Below are 17,965 nucleotides of genomic sequence, written 5' to 3'. Positions count from 1 at the left end.
ATTTACTCTGCAATTTTTTGTTTTTAATATAAAATTAATATAACAATTAAACACAAGGCATCTTAAGTCAAGTTCGTTTATAACCCAAATGGATTACTTTGATTTTGTGTCTGCTTGCTGTTTACATAAAACAGAAGAAAAAAAAAACTAACTTTGAAAAGTTCACTTGTAGAAATTACCTTAAAATACATAAACTTTTCAAGCTTGATTTTATATAATTTCTTTAAGATATGATAAGTGGCCAGCAAAATAACATTCTGAGTTGAAGCTATCCTGTAACAATACTAACCTACTGACTCACAGTTGGATGTGAATCAGAAAAAGGATGAGATGTGAAACAGGTTTTATCTTATCACCAGTACAATGACCTTTAGATGGAGGTGAAAACATAACTAGAAACAAAATGTTCTAAAATTCTTCAAGTTCATTTGAGTCGGTAACTGTGAGTGACAGGATACAAGTCAATAAAAACCTAAAGAATTGTGGTTTGAATATTTACAAAAGTTTTTGACTGAGCATCTGCAGTAGTTCTGGAAACATTTGATAGTGTGTGTGTGTGTGTGTGTGTGTGTGTGTGTGTGTGTATATGTCCTGTTAGCTGTTAATGTGTGCAATCTGATGGTGTTTCTCTGATTATATTGCAACTTTTCAAAGCAAGTGTTAGTAAGATTGCACATGTGAACATGTATCCACATATGAATATGTGTCTATCTATCTATCTATCTATCTATCTATCTATCTGTCTCTCTGTCTTTTCTCACTATATATATATATATATATATATCAATGAAAAATATTTCAATACAAATGTATTAATTTCCAGCAAAATATAGCCCTATAAGGGTATATATATATAAATTCAGAAGAGTGGTACAACAAGGCACCGATATTTACTGGAAAATAGCAATCGATATAAATACGACGCTATTGTATAGCTTCACTGTGTATATACTGGCAAAAATGCGTGTGTGCAACAAACATGAAAAATTTGTCTTACCTGTAAATATCGGTGCCTTGTTGTACCACTCTTCTGAATTTATATATATATATATATATATATATATATATATATATATATATATATATATATATATATATATATATTGATAATAAGGAGAACGAAGAATTTGAACATTCAAACTTTATGTTTATTTACAGTTGGTTTATTCATAATAATTGTCCGACACATGTTTTGATCACACTAATTGAACGTTGTTGCATATTTATATGCAGCAATTTATGCATTATTAATATGATCTCTTCAGGGTACATAAATATGACATTGTTCAAAGAGGCATTTTACATAGAGAAATTTGGTATCTGCCTGGATATCGTATCCCTCCTCTCAATATATATATATATATATATATATATACATATATATATATATACATACATATATATTAATAATAATAAAGAGTATGCAGACTTGTACATCCACAAAATCTATTTTAAAGTTATATACAGCATATTATAATGACTTACACATGTTTCTGCTGCAGCAACTACTCACTGTTGCAAATGCAACCTTGCAATATTGTTGGTGCAGCTTCACCAGGGTCCGTCCATTTGATCATCCTCAAACGATGACAAACAGAATGGACCCATTCATCTCTCATCACTTGGGTCAGTAGTTTCTTGTCAGATTGAAGTTGCGTATGTGGATTTAGTTCTCTCTGATCCTATCAACTACAGTTTGCCACAGGGTCTGGTTATTTTTTTTGTCCCCATCACTCTTCCTCTTAAACATCAAAGACCTTTTCGTTTCAGCAATGCTTAGTCCTACACCGTGCATACCAGGATACCACTTCTCAGTCTTCTCTAACCTTCCACATCCAAGATCTCATTCACCATATAGTCTAAATTCCTTATGCAAACCTCCAGTGACATGGTGAACAGAGACCATAAAAAATTCCTCTAACATGACAATGTTAATGTAGTCGTTTTCAAAAAAAAAAAAAAAATACTATAATTGCACAGATCAAGAAAAGAGACTTTTGTACTTCACCTCCTTAGCTATTTCGTTACTGCATTCATTTTGAGATGCTCCATGTTTCTTTCAGTTAATTTTAAATATAACAAAGAAATTAGTAAAATAAGTCAGTTATCATTAAGCTAGGGTTAGGAACAGAAACTGTGATTAAGGTTTGGTGGAAGATTTTAATTCAAAACTTATGAAAACAAGACATTTGTACTACAAATCCAGAGGTGGTTTCAATCAAGTTGGTATTGAAAGGGTTAAACACGAACAGCTTACAACTAAAACCTCATGAATACTTCGAATGCTAGATTTCATCATCACCACATGAGGATCTTTCCAGGTGAACACATTCTCACTATTACAAAACACTGCATCACAAAGACTGGCCTTTCTTTTGATAGTCAAAAAATACTTGTCCTCATCCTTACAACATTTATTTCCCTACAAAATTCAGATGGATCCCATGGATTATCACTTTCACATCTGGGAGCAGTACTGTATCTGCACATATACAAACATCATAGACTACTACATCCAAGGAGAGGTCGTTTGACTGATAAGCACAAATTAGATGGCCAACATACTCTGACCTCTGCTCATAGAAAAGCTGCCTCCCCTCTCTCTGCCTCTTCTATCACTACTACAGTTACTATTGCTGCACAAGGCTGGCCAATCTCATGTTCATTTTACTGAGGCACTCCTGACTCATTCATCTCTTTACTTACCACTTGTATTACATCTACCTTCTAGGATCCACACTAATCACCAAGAACAGTCTTTCCTACCCTAGAATATTGGTCGTCTGAAGTACCTCCCTGAAACGTTTTTCCAGAAACCATTGATTCACAACTGTTCGTGCGTAATGCTAACAGCACCAAGCTCTCTAGTCAAGAAGGCCAAAACCACTCTCCACCAAATCAAACAATAGTCCTGACTTCCAGGAATATAATGTAAAGGTACATTAAGTTTATTTTCATTATTAGTAAAAGCATTTAAAATACAATATTCTAAGATGTGTAATCTTTCAGTTCATCTAGCTTTGGGCTATGAGCCCATAAAGTGATGGTTGATAACATTTTAGTATTTTATTTAAGCACAATATGAACAAACTTACCATTTTTAGGTTTTTTATTTTATAAGAAAATAAAAATAAATGACTATATTTTAAATTACATAAATAATTAGGCATAGGTGTGGTTGTGTGGTAAGAAGCTTGCTTCCCAACTACATGGTTCAAAGTTCAGTCCAACTGTGTGTCGCTTTGGGCTAGTGTCTTCTACTATAGCCTCAGGCCAACCAAAGCCTTGTGAGTGGATTTGAAAAACAGAAACTGAAAGAAGCCTGTCATGTGTGTACGTGTTGTGTCACTTTGTCTTTGTGTTAGTCCTTTCTATCACTACTTGACAACCAGTGTGAGTGTGTTTGCATCCCTGTGACCTAGCAGTTTGATAAAAGAGACTGACAAAATAAGTACCACATATTCGAAAAACAAGTACATTCGACTAAAAATTCTTCAAAGCAGTGCCCCAGCATGGCCACAGTCTAACGACTGAAACAAGTAAAACATAAAAAGGTAAAAGAAAAAAGAATACCTAAAGATTTTTACAAAAATGTTATTTTCTAGAATTTTAAAATTTCTAAAACGTTTCAATAAATAAATTCGGAGTGAATGTGTTTTACTTCAACAGTATTAATTTCACTTCAATACTGATACAAAACCAAATGAAACTTCAGCTACGGTTTTGTTTGAAATAAATTTCCTTTTATAGCATTATTCTAAAATGGAAGGCAGCAAGCTGGACAAAATGCTTAGTGGTATTTCGCCTGTTCCTACATCCTGAGTTCAAATTCTACCAAGGTCGACTTTGCCTTTCATCCTTTCAGAGTTGATAAATTAAGTACTAGTGAAACACTGGGGTCGATATAATTGACTATCCCTCTCCCATAAATTTCAGTCCTTTTGCCTACAGCAGAAAGGATCTTTCTAAAAATAAGACAAAACCATCAGAATAACTAATTTATGATAGTATCTCCTGAATGTCTTAGAGATCAAAGCTACAAGAAATTTCAGCAAAGGGCCTCATATGGTTCCACTAGATAATCCATTTTCTATGTTACTTTTACTAATACATTATATGTTTTATCTTTTCCTTCTTTTTTCATATACCTTTTACTTACTTCAGTTATTAGACTGTGGCCATGCTGGGGCACCACCTTGAGAGGTTTAGTCAAACAAATTGATCCAGTACTTACATTAATTTAAAGTTTGGTACTTATTTTACCAAAGCATTAAGTTACAGGGATACAAACAAAACTAACATTGGTTGTCAAACACAAACACAAAGATATATATGCACACACACAAAAAGACACATACATACATACAATAGGCCTTTTTTCAGTTTCCACTCACATGGCTTCAGTAGAAAACATTTGGCCAGTGGGACTGAACCCAGAACTATGTGGCCGGGAAGCAAGCTTCTTACCACACAGCCATGCTTGTGCCTATGTACTCATACAGATTATATATCTATGATAACAAAAGTCAAAATCCCCACAATGGCTAAGAATTTTTTTTTTAAACTTTTATTTAGAATCCTTTCAATTATATTTTAACATGCATTTTCGACCTCTTATGGTTTCTACACTTGATTGCATTATTTTTATAATAGTACATCATCATCATCATCTTTGCAAATAATAATAATAATAATAATAATAATAATAATAATAATAATAATAATAAGCTGTATCAAATTGTATCACAGGTATCATAAGAGAAAATAAACTAGTAAGAAATCAATATTTTTTCATTTTGTTTGATTCCTTTTACAAACTGCATAATCACTCACCTTTTCTTATCGGTTTCATTTTCAGCATTGAAGTAAAATGTTCGCAATGACTTCTCAGGAGGATTGACAACAAAACCATATTTCTTCTCTGGCAGAGCACTGTCATCTACCTCATAGCCATGAAAGTGAGCAACACCTGATTAAAAGACACAATAATGACATATATATATATATATATATATATATATATATATATATATATATATAAGTTATAAGAGGTAATGGTGTCAAGAAGACCCAAAGGTGTCAGGTAATGCTGAGTAAGTACTATGGACAGACTATAGTTAAGCTCCAGGTTCGGTGTTTATGTGAATGAGGGGTTCAACGTAGGTCATATATCAGCATGCGTATATATAAAAAAATTTAACAGAATGAGATAAAATTCCAAGGCTGTGAAAGATTTCAGAATATTTATAAACAGGTCTTACAGCTGTTTCCGGGATATTTATTATATCCCTTCATCGGAGACAGTGTGAGAAGATGGTTAAGCAATAGTTATTCTAGATAAGATATCAAATAAAGAGGGAAGTGGAGGAATGAAAATAGATATGAGATATGCAGGGATATTGTATCTTCAGTTCCATTATTTAGGCAGAATGGTATATATATAAGATTCTTGTATCTTGTGATTAAGTTCCAATAGTATTTAAAATTGGTCATTCAAATAAATTGATCATTCTAAATACTATTGGAACTTAATCACAAGGTACAGAAATCTTATATGTATACCATTCTGCCTAAATAATGGAACCGAAGATACAATATCCCTGCATATCTCATGTCTATTTTCCCTCTTTCACTTCACTCTCTATTTCATATCCTATCTAGAATAACTATTGCTTAACCATTTTCTCACACCGTCTCCGATGAAGGGATATATAAAATATCCCGGAAACAGCTGTAAGACCTATTTATAAATGTTCTGAAATCTTTCACAGCCTTGGATTTTTATCTCATTCTGTTAATTTATATATATATATATATATATATATACGTACATACATACATACACACACACACATATATATATATATATATATATATATATATATATATATATATACATACGTACATACACACATACACACATACATACATATATATATGTATATATATATATATATATATATATATATATATATATATATATATATATATATATATAAGCTTAAAGTATATAAGCATTCACTGTGTAATGACTAAAGAAAATAGTCTTATAATAATGAGGCATATAGGCCTGCAACGGAAAAAAAGTAGGGCTCACATTTGTTATGAAAACAAAGAGCTGTGGGTTCAAGGCCCATGCATACAGGAAATCCTACTTTTTTTTATGTTGAGGGCTTATTTGTCCCATTATTAGACTATTTTGTTTAGTCATTGTACGGTGATTGCTTATAAACTTTAAACTTATAAAATATTATTATTATCATTTGCAGAATTGTAAAAATCGACACTACTAACCAAAAACCATCGCATATGTGTGTGTGTGTGTGTGTGTGTGTGTGTGTGTGTGTATATGTATATATGAATATATATATATATATATATATATATATATATATATATATATATATATATATATATATATATATATATATATATATATATATATATATATATATGTATATATGTATGTACATGTCAGCTTCAATAGCAAATTTCCTACTACCAGATGCAAATAAATGAGCAAATTAACCAGCAAATAAAGAAAACTGAATTGCAAAATTTCACTTCAGAGCTTATAAGCTGGGCTACAGTTTAGTGTTAGCAAACTGATCAAGACGAGAGAACCACAGAGTTTGCTGGCTTTTAAATTCTGATTCAAATACCATTAAGTCTAGTTTATCATTGTTCCACAGTGAAGATGCATGGCTTAGCGGTTAGGCTATTCAGCTCATGAACATAAGGTCATGAGTTCAATTCCCACTGGAGCATTGTGTCCTTGAGCAAGATACTTAATTTCATGTTGCTCCAGTCCATTCAGCTGGCAAAAATGTGTAGTTCCTTTAATTGAAAGGGCCAACCTTGTCACATTCTGTGTCATGCTGAATCTCCCTGAGAACAAAATTAAGGGCACATGCGTTCAGCCACTTGCACGTTGATTCCATGAGCAGACTATTCCATTGATATTAGTGGTATTGAAATTCTGAGATGAATGGTAAATATTGAAACTCCGCTTCATATGGTAATAATTTAAATCATTACTTCAAGGTTTCATATCTTAAATTTAGGTACATAATTGAAACGTTAATTTTAGGATTTTATTACTAAATGTTCATTTTGCCAAAGCTGCTTGAAACTAGATCTCTAGTTTTTATTCTTGGCTTTCAAAGCAACAAATATGTTAAATAAAAAGCTTTAACAGTTATATAAATTCATTGAAGCTTATAATGAAACAAGAAGTATTATATAGTTGATACTTTACTGTATATACATACATATGTATGTATGTATGTATGTATGTATGTATGTATGCATGCATACATCGTGTGTGTGACACTGCTTGTGAAGTATGTAATTCAATTTGTCATTTGAATATTCTTAATTAGAAATATTGGAACTTGAGTATTGAAGGTATTTCAGCAGATATAATATCAAGTTTGTCGTAACACACCAACAGAGAATGGAAAAGTGTAAGTTGATAAAGATTGGAAATCTTATTTTGTGGGATGTGATAAGCCACAAACTAAACAGAAATCAATAATATACATTATACTTGAAATGCAAGATTTAACTTCATATTTCTATTTAATACCTTAAATTTATCAAATTTATTGACATGATACAGTTCAATTAAAACATATCTGTAGAAATTATCAATAGAATTGAACTTTAATTGCTTAACTGAGATGCTTAACTCATATGCAACATGACTGGGTGAATGCAAAGATTTATTAAATTTCCTTCCTTTTTTTTGTTCTGTTTTTATCTAAAAAAGAGCTAGTTAACTAAGAATTAAGTTAAATTTACACAGCAAGTTTTGTTTATATAACAACATATACAGGAAGAATGGAGCATCAATGTTAACTGTTCAACACTTGGCAGTTATATAAAGTTGAACATTTTAATGAAGCGGGTGGTGTTATTTAATGCGGATCATTTATGTAATAGAGTTTTATAAAGACAAAGTAGATTTCAAACCTGATAACCACATAGATCAATATGGTTTTCTAGGAAACTCGTAATTGATGCATGTTCCAGAAAAAAATAAAACAAAAACACTAGCTTCTATCACATGTTATACATCTTTGAGAGCAATACATAAATATATATTTATGAAACTGTATAGTTTTTATCAATATTATCATTTAATGTCTTTCAAAAATTCCCTTCTTTTCCCACTTTATTTAATAATCAAAATTAACCCATATAGCTGTTAAAATGTATCCTATTTTAATATTTTATGTAATTTATTTTAAACCAATAAAATTTAATAGCATCTTCAGTATAATGTCAACAGAAGATTTTAAATCAATTTATAACAGATTTTCCATGATCTTTTAAAAAACAAATAACAATCAGTATCTACGAATATGGATGTTATCATTTTCCTTTCCCAATTTACAAACACTTAAATTTTAATGAACTACAGGGTGCTTGAAATATATTTTACCAAAATGCATTTTACTTAATGTTTCTCCCATAAAATCTACCTTTTGGTTTAGATGAGGGGGGGAAAAAAATAAAAGGAGATACAATACAACATCAATTATGGAATTAAATTAGAACAGTCGAAACTTCTAATTTAATTCTGTGAATTTTTCATGACATCAAAAATATCACATCATGCAATAATGTTTTCATATGAAGATACATATCAAAAAATCATAAATCTAACTCAAAACATAACCGTTTAAAACAAAAATAATCCAAATGAACTCTGGAATGTAAGATGCATGAAAGAGATTGATCAACTTTTAAGAGATTAAATTTAAATAATACACACACATATACACACACACATACATACCTACATACATGTATATATGAATTTTATTTTTTTTGTGGCATACTAGGAAATATCAAGACAAGTTGGAGCTAGTTTATTTGATTCATTTATTTGGTATGAATATTTAATCTCAGATAAATTATGCAAGAGTAGTGCATTATTTGAAAGGTCCTTTGTTTTGTTAAATGGTTCTCTTTATTTTCAATATGAAAATGAGGAAACTGAGAATCAGATTCTGGTGTATAGAGACCTGAAGATTTAGAGAATCTGAAACATAGTCTACATGAGTGTTTCCCAACCAGGGCCCAGAACCTTACAGCTTCATCAAAGAGGTTGCTAGAAATTCTGAAAGAAATAAGAATTTATAGTCAAATCATATACATATATATGTATGCATTTTGAATCATCTTGTGTTTAATTCTATATTCATAATTTTATACATATATAATGTGGTTACTAAACTTTTACTTTTATATTATACTACGGAAGATGGTAGGGATTATAATTTTTGTATGACTTAATAGAGTTGTTGCTGTTTAGTTACCTATTTAGGAGTGGTTGTAGTTTACTTATTGAATTTATTTATCAATATGGTTGTACATAGGGTAAATGTGTTTGAAAGTTGTAGTTTCTTTGGTTTGTTTGTTCCCAAACAACACTTATTTTGATGTTGTTGACACCGCTGGATTGAATGGTTCTGCCCAGGTGTCGAAACCATAATGATATCCATGGGGCAGCTGATGAAGGAGGTATGTTGGATTGTTGGTATGGCTGTGGAATGGTATTATGACACATCCTTTTCATATATATATGCAGTACATTCTTAAAAGTGTGAAGGCATGTGGCTTAGTGGTTAGGGTATTCGGTTCATGATTGCAAGGTCATGAGTTCAATACCTGGTGATGCATTGCATCTTTGAGCAAGACACTTTATTTCATGTTGGTCCAGTCCACTCAGCTGACAAAAATGCGTAGTACTTGTATTTCAAAGGGTCAACCTTGTCACACACTGTGTCATACTGAATCTCCATGAGAACTACATTAAGGATACACGTTTCTGTGGAGTGCTCAGCCACATGCACGTTAATTTCATGAGCAGGCTGTTCCATTGATTAGATCAACTGGAACTCTTGCTGTGCCAGTATTCCTAAAGGTAGGGAAATACTGGCATTTGTAAGTTAGAAGGTGAACATGTAGGAAAAATGATCTTAAGAAGAATTATAGAGGACTTTGGTCTAAACATGACTTTGTTTAAGATGAAATTTCTTCTTTGTGGTGCTTAATAGGTTCAACACTGCCAAAACCGTGCAAAGACATCTTTTATGAATCTTTTAATCTCCCAAGAAAATTAACTTTATGAAAGCAAACAAAAAAGTTTATTAAAACTGCAATCTTTATAAAGTGGTTTCCTGAGACATGGAATATATTTTTAAGGTCCACTGAGAAATGCTGATTCATATGCTTCAAATTATAGTCAACCATTCAAGTATTTAGAAACAAGATGACCATAGACAAAAGCATTGAACCATATTGTCTTCCTGATTTTTCATATACTAGGAACTGCATTGAACAGTGAAGCTGTCTTTATTTAAGAAGACAGTGTTTGGTTTAAAAAAGATTTGACTGCTATTTCCAGCAGGTCAAATAACCACAGAGAAATTTTCTCATAAACTTGTAAACTGTGAAATTAAATTCATGGCTGCCTTCTTGAGTTGGAGAAGATATCTTATTCTGAATTTAGTCAATTTACCTAGCTATTCAGAAAGGTTCTTCATCATGTTACAGCCAAAAGTTGGAAGGGAAGACAAGTACTTTAAAACACACAAAAAAAAAAAAAAAAAAAACTGCAAGCAAGAACTTTCAAAATATTCTACATCTGTCTTGGAGGTCAGAAGACAAAAGAAAATTTCCAGAAAGCATAATAATACTACTGTTAACAATTCCTGAAGGCTACAATACAAGACATGATAGTATTTAAGACAGTGGTTCTCAACTGGGGTTCATATCGCTGCTGGGGGTCCATATAGGATTTTTTCTTTGGGGGTGGGGGTGGGGGGTCCACATAACAAAATAATAAATTGGGGATTCATGATAGTATTGTAAGGACCCCTGAAAAAATTTTGTTTTAGATGTGTATATTGGTTAGTATTGCAAGAAACTGCTAGGTTTCTTTCTCTAACGTTTTACAGTTCAACCAGCGCAAGTTAATGTGTGGAAAACAAAATAGGAATTTTGAAAGAAACAACTATAAAACTAGGGGGTCCACCAGAATAAAATAGTAATCAAAGGGGTCCATAGATAAAATATGGTTGAGAACCCCTGATTTAAGACAACTGAAATTAAAAGTCAGCAAATAGTCAACAATACAACTGGCTATAACACTATGTTAACATGGTGTCATAGCCAAGGCTTAGAAAAGCTAAAGTAGATTAACCGCTGATCTTTATTCAAATTCTTTTTTATAAATTCAAAAAGAAATAAATTTATTCTACTATAATGTAACTTAAAGCACTGTTTTGAACAAACCTTACATTTGTGTACATAAGAATGCTTATGTCATAAACATTAGTTGCTATAGTATTAAGAATTAGATAAAACATTAACTATTTATTTGTTTTAGGTGTGAATATTCAATTTATTGGGTGAGAGAGAAAGGAGTAGAAGGAGAAAATAATTTGCATTCTTTAGAATCGAATATACTTTTACTATATATACTGGTTTCCTGAAATGAAGAAAGTTTTAGTTAAAATTTCTAAACTTGGGAAAAGTATACTAAAAGAAAATTGAATTATTCATAGCAGAGCTGCAAGTTGTAAGCTTGATTTTAAAAAAGTCAGTGTAATATGTGATAAAGATAAGACTACAGTGAAGTTTAGCTGAGACTATTAGCAATAAATAATTTGTTCAAGTAAGATAATGAACATTAGCAATGCACACTTACCTTTGGCACTAATGGATTCAATATTCTTATAGTAGTAGACACAGGCATCCTTCAAAATACAATAGCGCCGTCGCCACACTTTTCGATTCATGCCCATTTTATACAAATAACCACTACAATCTGGACGCTTTATTTCGAGAGCAGGAATTCCAACATTATGGCTAGTAACATCAAGCCAGGAATCTTTCTATAATAAATAAAAGAGAATATAACATGGTTTATAAGAATTATAGAGAAACTTTGAGTATATGTATATATATATTCATAAGTATATATACATCATCATCATTATTTAACGTTTGCTTTCCATGCTGGCATGGGTTGGACAGTTTGGCAGGAGCTGGCCAGGCAGGAGCTTGTACCATACCTCTATGTCTGTTTTGGCATAGTTTTTGCAGCTGGATGCCCTATTGCTGTGAAGCTGTCTTCCTCTTAAAAGCAACCAGCCAGCCATGAAACATGTCAGAGTAATTTCCTTATTATTTTTGTGTGTGTGTGTGTTTGGAGAGAAGAACAAAACGTATTCACATTTGTTTACTTTCTACAATGTACAATTGAGACATTAAAAGTTGTAGACTATCTACATTGAATTTATCGTACATATGTACATAAGTGTGTGTGCATGCCCACACACACACACACTATGAAAGTATCTTCTTGTAGCCAAGAAAACAGTAACTTATTGAACATCTTATAATATTCTACCAAACAATACCTCTCACAGTAATCAAATCAATATAAACTTCCCAAACTCGTATATAATCAAATCAATAAGCTATCTTATACAAATCCAGTTCCAGGACTGGGTGGCTTTCTAGATCTACACCCAAAATTCTGTAATGCCAGCCTTGCTAAACCCCTGAAATACACTGGTAGAATTATGCAGATGCTGGAAGCCTATAAAGAACATGGAAAGAACCAATAGCATATATTCATATACATGGTAGCAGTGGGGTATGGACAAACCATTACAGGTTTAAATTGCAACAGAAAACATGCAGAAGAGGTAACAAATTGTTTATACAAATATATATTTAAGAACACAAACAAATTTTGAAGAGTTTGCTTATTTGGATATCAAGGGTTAACTGTGTATACTTTGATTTCATCAAAGCCTTTAACAAGTTTGATCAGGTAACATTATATTACAAGTAGTAAAATGCTAGCATAACAAGAGGTTTAACTCTTAAGTATTCCAATTATTCTGTCAAATGTTTGGCATTCCGTTGCTTATGACGATGAGGAGTCCAGTTGACCTGATCAATGGAACAGTCTGCTTGTGAAATTAATGTGCAAGTGACTGAGCACTTCACAAAAGATGTGTACGCTTAATGTAGTTCTCAGGGAGAATTGGCACAACACAGAGTGTGAAAAGGCTGGCTCTTTGAAATACAGGTACTACTCATTTTTGCCAGTTGAGTGGACTCAAGCAACATGAAATAAAGTGTCTTGCTCAAGGACACAATAAGCCATCCGGAATCAAACTCACAGCCTTACAATTGTGAGCCGAATAGCCTAACCACTAAGCCATGCACCTTCCCTTCTGTCAAATGTAATGCTTATTTATTTACATTGTTTTGAATTAAGCATTCATCATTCTGTGGTTTCAAGATTTTGATGATAAGATTACTTATTTTTAGAATGACACTGTGAGGTAGGTGTGAGATGTTGGATCTGGCCAAATTGAACATAAAAGATGCAGAATATTTTGATCAGATATGGCCAGTTTAAATGCTAAAGGACTAAGCATTTGGATCAATGATTTCCTGAAAGTCCAAATTCAAATAATAATGACTAGTAGAGGCCTGAATGTGGTAATATGTGGAATAAGACAAGATACTATTCTGAGTCTCTTTTCTTCCTCAAAACATAGTTATACAATGGGTTACACACAGTAGCTATGGAAACAACACTAAAATGAAACTAAAAAGGTTAAGACAAACAAAGATATCTATGACAGGGCTGAAAACTTCTTGGCTTTAAAGGTATTGCAAAAGGCCTGGCTGGAGGCCAAACCTTCTGAGTTCTTTTACAGGGCTTAGAAAAATTGAATGACCACAGTAATAAGTGGGATATGTTGAATAAAATCAAAATTAACTGACCCAAAACCACAAACTTTTCAGCACTCTATCGTATGATAATAAAAAACTTTATTGAATGCCACCCAATTTCATATTCTCCATTATAGGGATCTCCAATTAAATGTTCTATAAACAGTAAAACAGTTCAAAGCTCTAAACACATCTATGATCTGAGCAGAGCTTAAATTTATAGATACATGTTTCACTAAATGTATTCATACTGTGTCAAGAGTATTTGGACACAGAGAATGTTTACTTGGAGAGAACCAACACAAAAGACATAGAACATTCTGCTCTGAAGGCAGTCTGAAACAAGCCACAAAAAAAAAAAAAAAAATAAATAAATAAAATAAAGAACAAACATATATGAATGTAAATGTGTGTGTACTTATGCATTTGTTATGTAAATATGTGTGTGTGTGTGTGTGTGTTTCTGCATTTGTGTTTCTATATGTCTGTATGTAGACATGAATGTACATATGTATGTACAGATGCATGTATGCATGCATGTGGTGTATGTGCATATGTATGTGGTATATGTAAACATGTATTTACATGTGTATTATATATGTGAGGGAAAAGCCTTTGTATTAAACACATTATATTGGAAACACAATTTTCCTGTTTCCTTATATGTCCTTTATCTTTAGTTTGGAACAATAAAGTTTCCAGGTCCATCAATATTTCTAGAGCTTCTAAATCTTAGTCTGTATTAAGTAGTTGGTTGTTAGTTGTGTTTATTATTGTCTATTTATAGTGGGCAGCAAGTATTGTGGAAATGATGCTGTTACTAATGATATTATTGCTAGATTTAAAATGTTGCCAGTGAATGTGTAGATACTTTCAGCCATCAGAAACCGGTCTTATTTTATTGCTAAGGTTCTGTGTCTGTGTGTTAATTTTTGGTTTTTATTTGCTATTAATAAAGTTTCAATAGTTAATCTCCTAATTTATTTTGTAGAATTTTATATAAGATGGTTGTGTTATCAACTAAAGATTGCCTATTTGGTTTTATTTTGTATTTTGTATTTTGTAGTATAATGTGCTCCAATATTTCGCTGTTGTGAATGTGAGATCAGGTGGTGAGAACATATCGTACTTGTATGTTCATTGTAACAGTTTAAGTCATAAAGATTACAACTTTCATTTATGCATTGGAATTTTTCTGTATCAAATGGGCCATCTAAAGTGTATTGTCTGGTTTGCTGGTTTATTTCTGTGTAGTGGGAGGTGGTGATTATTTCTAGTCATTTTGTAATACATTCATACAGCTAATTTGGGGTTAGGTGTAATACATGTGTTATTCTGTTTTATGAGATTTTTAATGATGTATTTAACCATTTTATAACTGAGATGCCTTTCATTCATATATTCATTCATATATATGTGTGAAGGTATGAGGCCTAGTGGTTAAATTGTTGCACTCACAATTGCTAGATTGTGGGTTTGATTCCCTGACTGGGCAGCACATTGTGTACTTGAGCAAAACACTTCATTTCACATTGCTCCAGTCCCCATTTCGATCAGTGGGCCTACTCACCTAGCCAGTAGGGTGACGTCATTTGAAGGCTAAAACAATGCAAAAATGCACTGTGACCAGCGATGTGTAACATCTGATAGCCTGGTCAGTCATGTGATGACTGACCAGGCTATCAGATGACAACTTGTGTTGGTGTGTTTGTTAACAGTTCAGCAAGAGAGACTGATAGAATATGTACCAGGCTTAAAATATAAGTACTGGGTTCAATTCATTTGACTAAAATTCTTTGAGGCAGTGCCCCAGCATGGCTACAGTCTAACAAATGAAACAAGCAAAATGATAAAAGAATAAAGAAAATATGGTTTTTATGTCTTTACTGAGTTAGCATTTGTACCAATGAATTTAGTTCAGAAACACTTTTGCAGATTTTTCTACTAATGCATTGAAATATCTGTCGTTTGTTTAATCTTTATGGTTTCTTTATTTAAAGCATCTTCTCCAGAGGAAACCAGATTCATTTTTGAAAGGATTTACTTACTGACATTTTATGATTATGTGATCATTTGTTATCTCTGAATATTTAGGCATTTAATGGACTCAAATGTTCTGTATGAATTAGGCTTTATTCTTACATTTATTTATAAAAACTTGTGTCACCTGAGTTTGTATTTCACCACGTTGAATATTGTATTTGGAGATTGAACTATTTTCTAAATCTTCATTTCGTCTTTCAGTTTATTCAAGTGTATTTGTTCCAATGACTACATCATTGATGTACCTGATATCCTAGTACACATGGAATGGTTATGCTCTGGAATTACTTTGTTCTCAATGTAGACCATACAAAACACCAAAAATGCAGAATTTTATATGGTCAACATTGAGTGGAGAGCCTATAGGTCAACATTGAGTGGAGAGCCTATAGCTCTCCACTCAATGTGTATAGATTGCTCTATGTATATCTTCTATGTGTGTCTTTTCTGTCTAGAGAAAATGGAATGCAAAACTGTTTCATTTATTTGTAGTGTGTTTTTACATAATTGACAGAAACTTAGTTTTGATATTTGGATATCAATATATATATAAATGAGAAAGGTGGTAAACTGGCATGTTAGTGCATTGGACAAAATGCTTAGTGACATTTTGTTCACCTTTACATTTTAAGCTCAAATTCCACTGAGGTCGACTTTGCCTTTCATTTTTTGGGGGTTGATAAAATAAGCACCAGTTGATCACTGGGGTCAATATAATTGACTTAACCCCACCCTAGAAATTGCTGGCCTTGTGCCAAAATTTGACACCAATATATATTTGAGATCTCTATTCCACTAAAGTCAATTTTGTCTTTCATCTTTTAGGGTTGATAAAATAAATAAATCGCTTAACCCCTCTCCCACCGAACTTGCTGGCCTTGTGCCAAAATTTGAAGCCAATATATGCTTGAGATCTCTATTTTAATAGAAGCATTATGTCTTGTATGAACTGTTTCAGTCGAAAGAGCTTGATATTTGTAATTAAGGAGAAATGGATTAAGGTGTCATCTGCAAAATGAATATATGAATAAGTGAGAGACAAAACAAATCAAGGACATATCAGATTTGAAAGATTGCGAGGTGCAAAAAACACCTTTAATGCACGCAGAAATAGGGTGGGATAAAAGGAAAATTTCACTCCAAGTGACATTGGTGTTATAGTTGTTTAGTATAAAATCAGTTCTGTTTGATCAGACATATGATTAAAGATCTTTCAGACATAACTATACAATATTATTTTGGGACATAGTGTATCAAGAACTACATTATTTAATACCTTTCCATTTTTTTCTTTTTAAGATGGCAGAGTGTGATAAGGCTGCTACTTCTAGCAGGCTGAGTAACTCCTTTGGGTCAATATAAAGACCTTCACCCAGGAACAAAAAAAAAAAAAATTTAACCAGCCTGGTGGGTATTAACAAGTGTGTGGAAAATGAATATGAAAATAATTGCGCACTGATGACCCTAGGGGAGTGGGGAAGGTACTTTCAGAAAATTCACAAGATCCGATTTTTCTGCCATTACTTTGAGTAAAATGGATATATATTGATTTTTTTATGGAATCCCACGTTTTTGGTTATGGAGGATACGATTCTGAAAAAAAAAAATTTTCAAAATTTCAACCACCACCCACTTCATTTATCACTTTTTCTGAAAATTTTTTTCTTTCTTTTTTGCGAAATACGTAGAAAAATGCAAAGATTACGATTCTCAAAAAAATTTGTTTGTAAAATTTCAATTTTTCAACAAGAAAGAGAGAAAAAAAAAAAAGGATATATACCCTCAAGCTTTCAAGCCGGCTATTCACATGCTAGAAATAACAGCCAAATCTCACAAAACTGCGATAACATAATGAAATTTCAAAACTGCAATTTAGAAAATTTTTGTTTCAGAATCGGATCCTCCATAACCAAAAAAGTGGGATTCGAAGTTTTAATGGAAAAATCGGATCTTGTGAATTTTCCGAAAGTCCCCTCCCCACCCCCCAGGGGCGTCAGCACACATTTTTTTTTTTCATATTCGTTTTCCACATACTTGTTAACACCCACCAGGCTGGTTAATTTTTTTTTTGTTTCCTGTGTGAGGATCTTTATATTGATCCTCTCTTGTTACCTTACAGCAGGTATGGACAACTTGTTTTTGAGAAGTG

At 32.3% G+C, this 17,965-nt stretch overlaps 1 protein-coding gene across 4 annotated transcripts in view; it reads right to left on the bottom strand.

Moving 5' to 3' along the window:
* LOC106868868 (uncharacterized) overlaps window positions 1–17,965 on the bottom strand; it is a 358,699-nt gene that overhangs the window by 36,264 nt on the left and 304,470 nt on the right. For all 4 annotated transcript variants that reach the window (XM_014914318.3, XM_014914316.3, XM_052971228.2 and 1 more), the window contains exons 11-12: window positions 11,723–11,909; window positions 4,834–4,969 (exon numbers count right to left, since the gene is read on the bottom strand). In XM_014914318.3, the coding sequence (XP_014769804.1) occupies window positions 4,834–4,969; window positions 11,723–11,909 (323 nt within the window). The remainder of the gene's footprint in view (window positions 1–4,833; window positions 4,970–11,722; window positions 11,910–17,965) is intronic.

The sequence above is a fragment of the Octopus bimaculoides genome, chromosome 10, assembly GCF_046866305.1.
Source record: "Octopus bimaculoides isolate indiv1 chromosome 10, ASM4686630v1, whole genome shotgun sequence".
In the NCBI taxonomy this organism is placed as follows: domain Eukaryota; kingdom Metazoa; phylum Mollusca; class Cephalopoda; order Octopoda; family Octopodidae; genus Octopus; species Octopus bimaculoides.
This window is presented reverse-complemented; position numbering and strand designations above follow the sequence as displayed.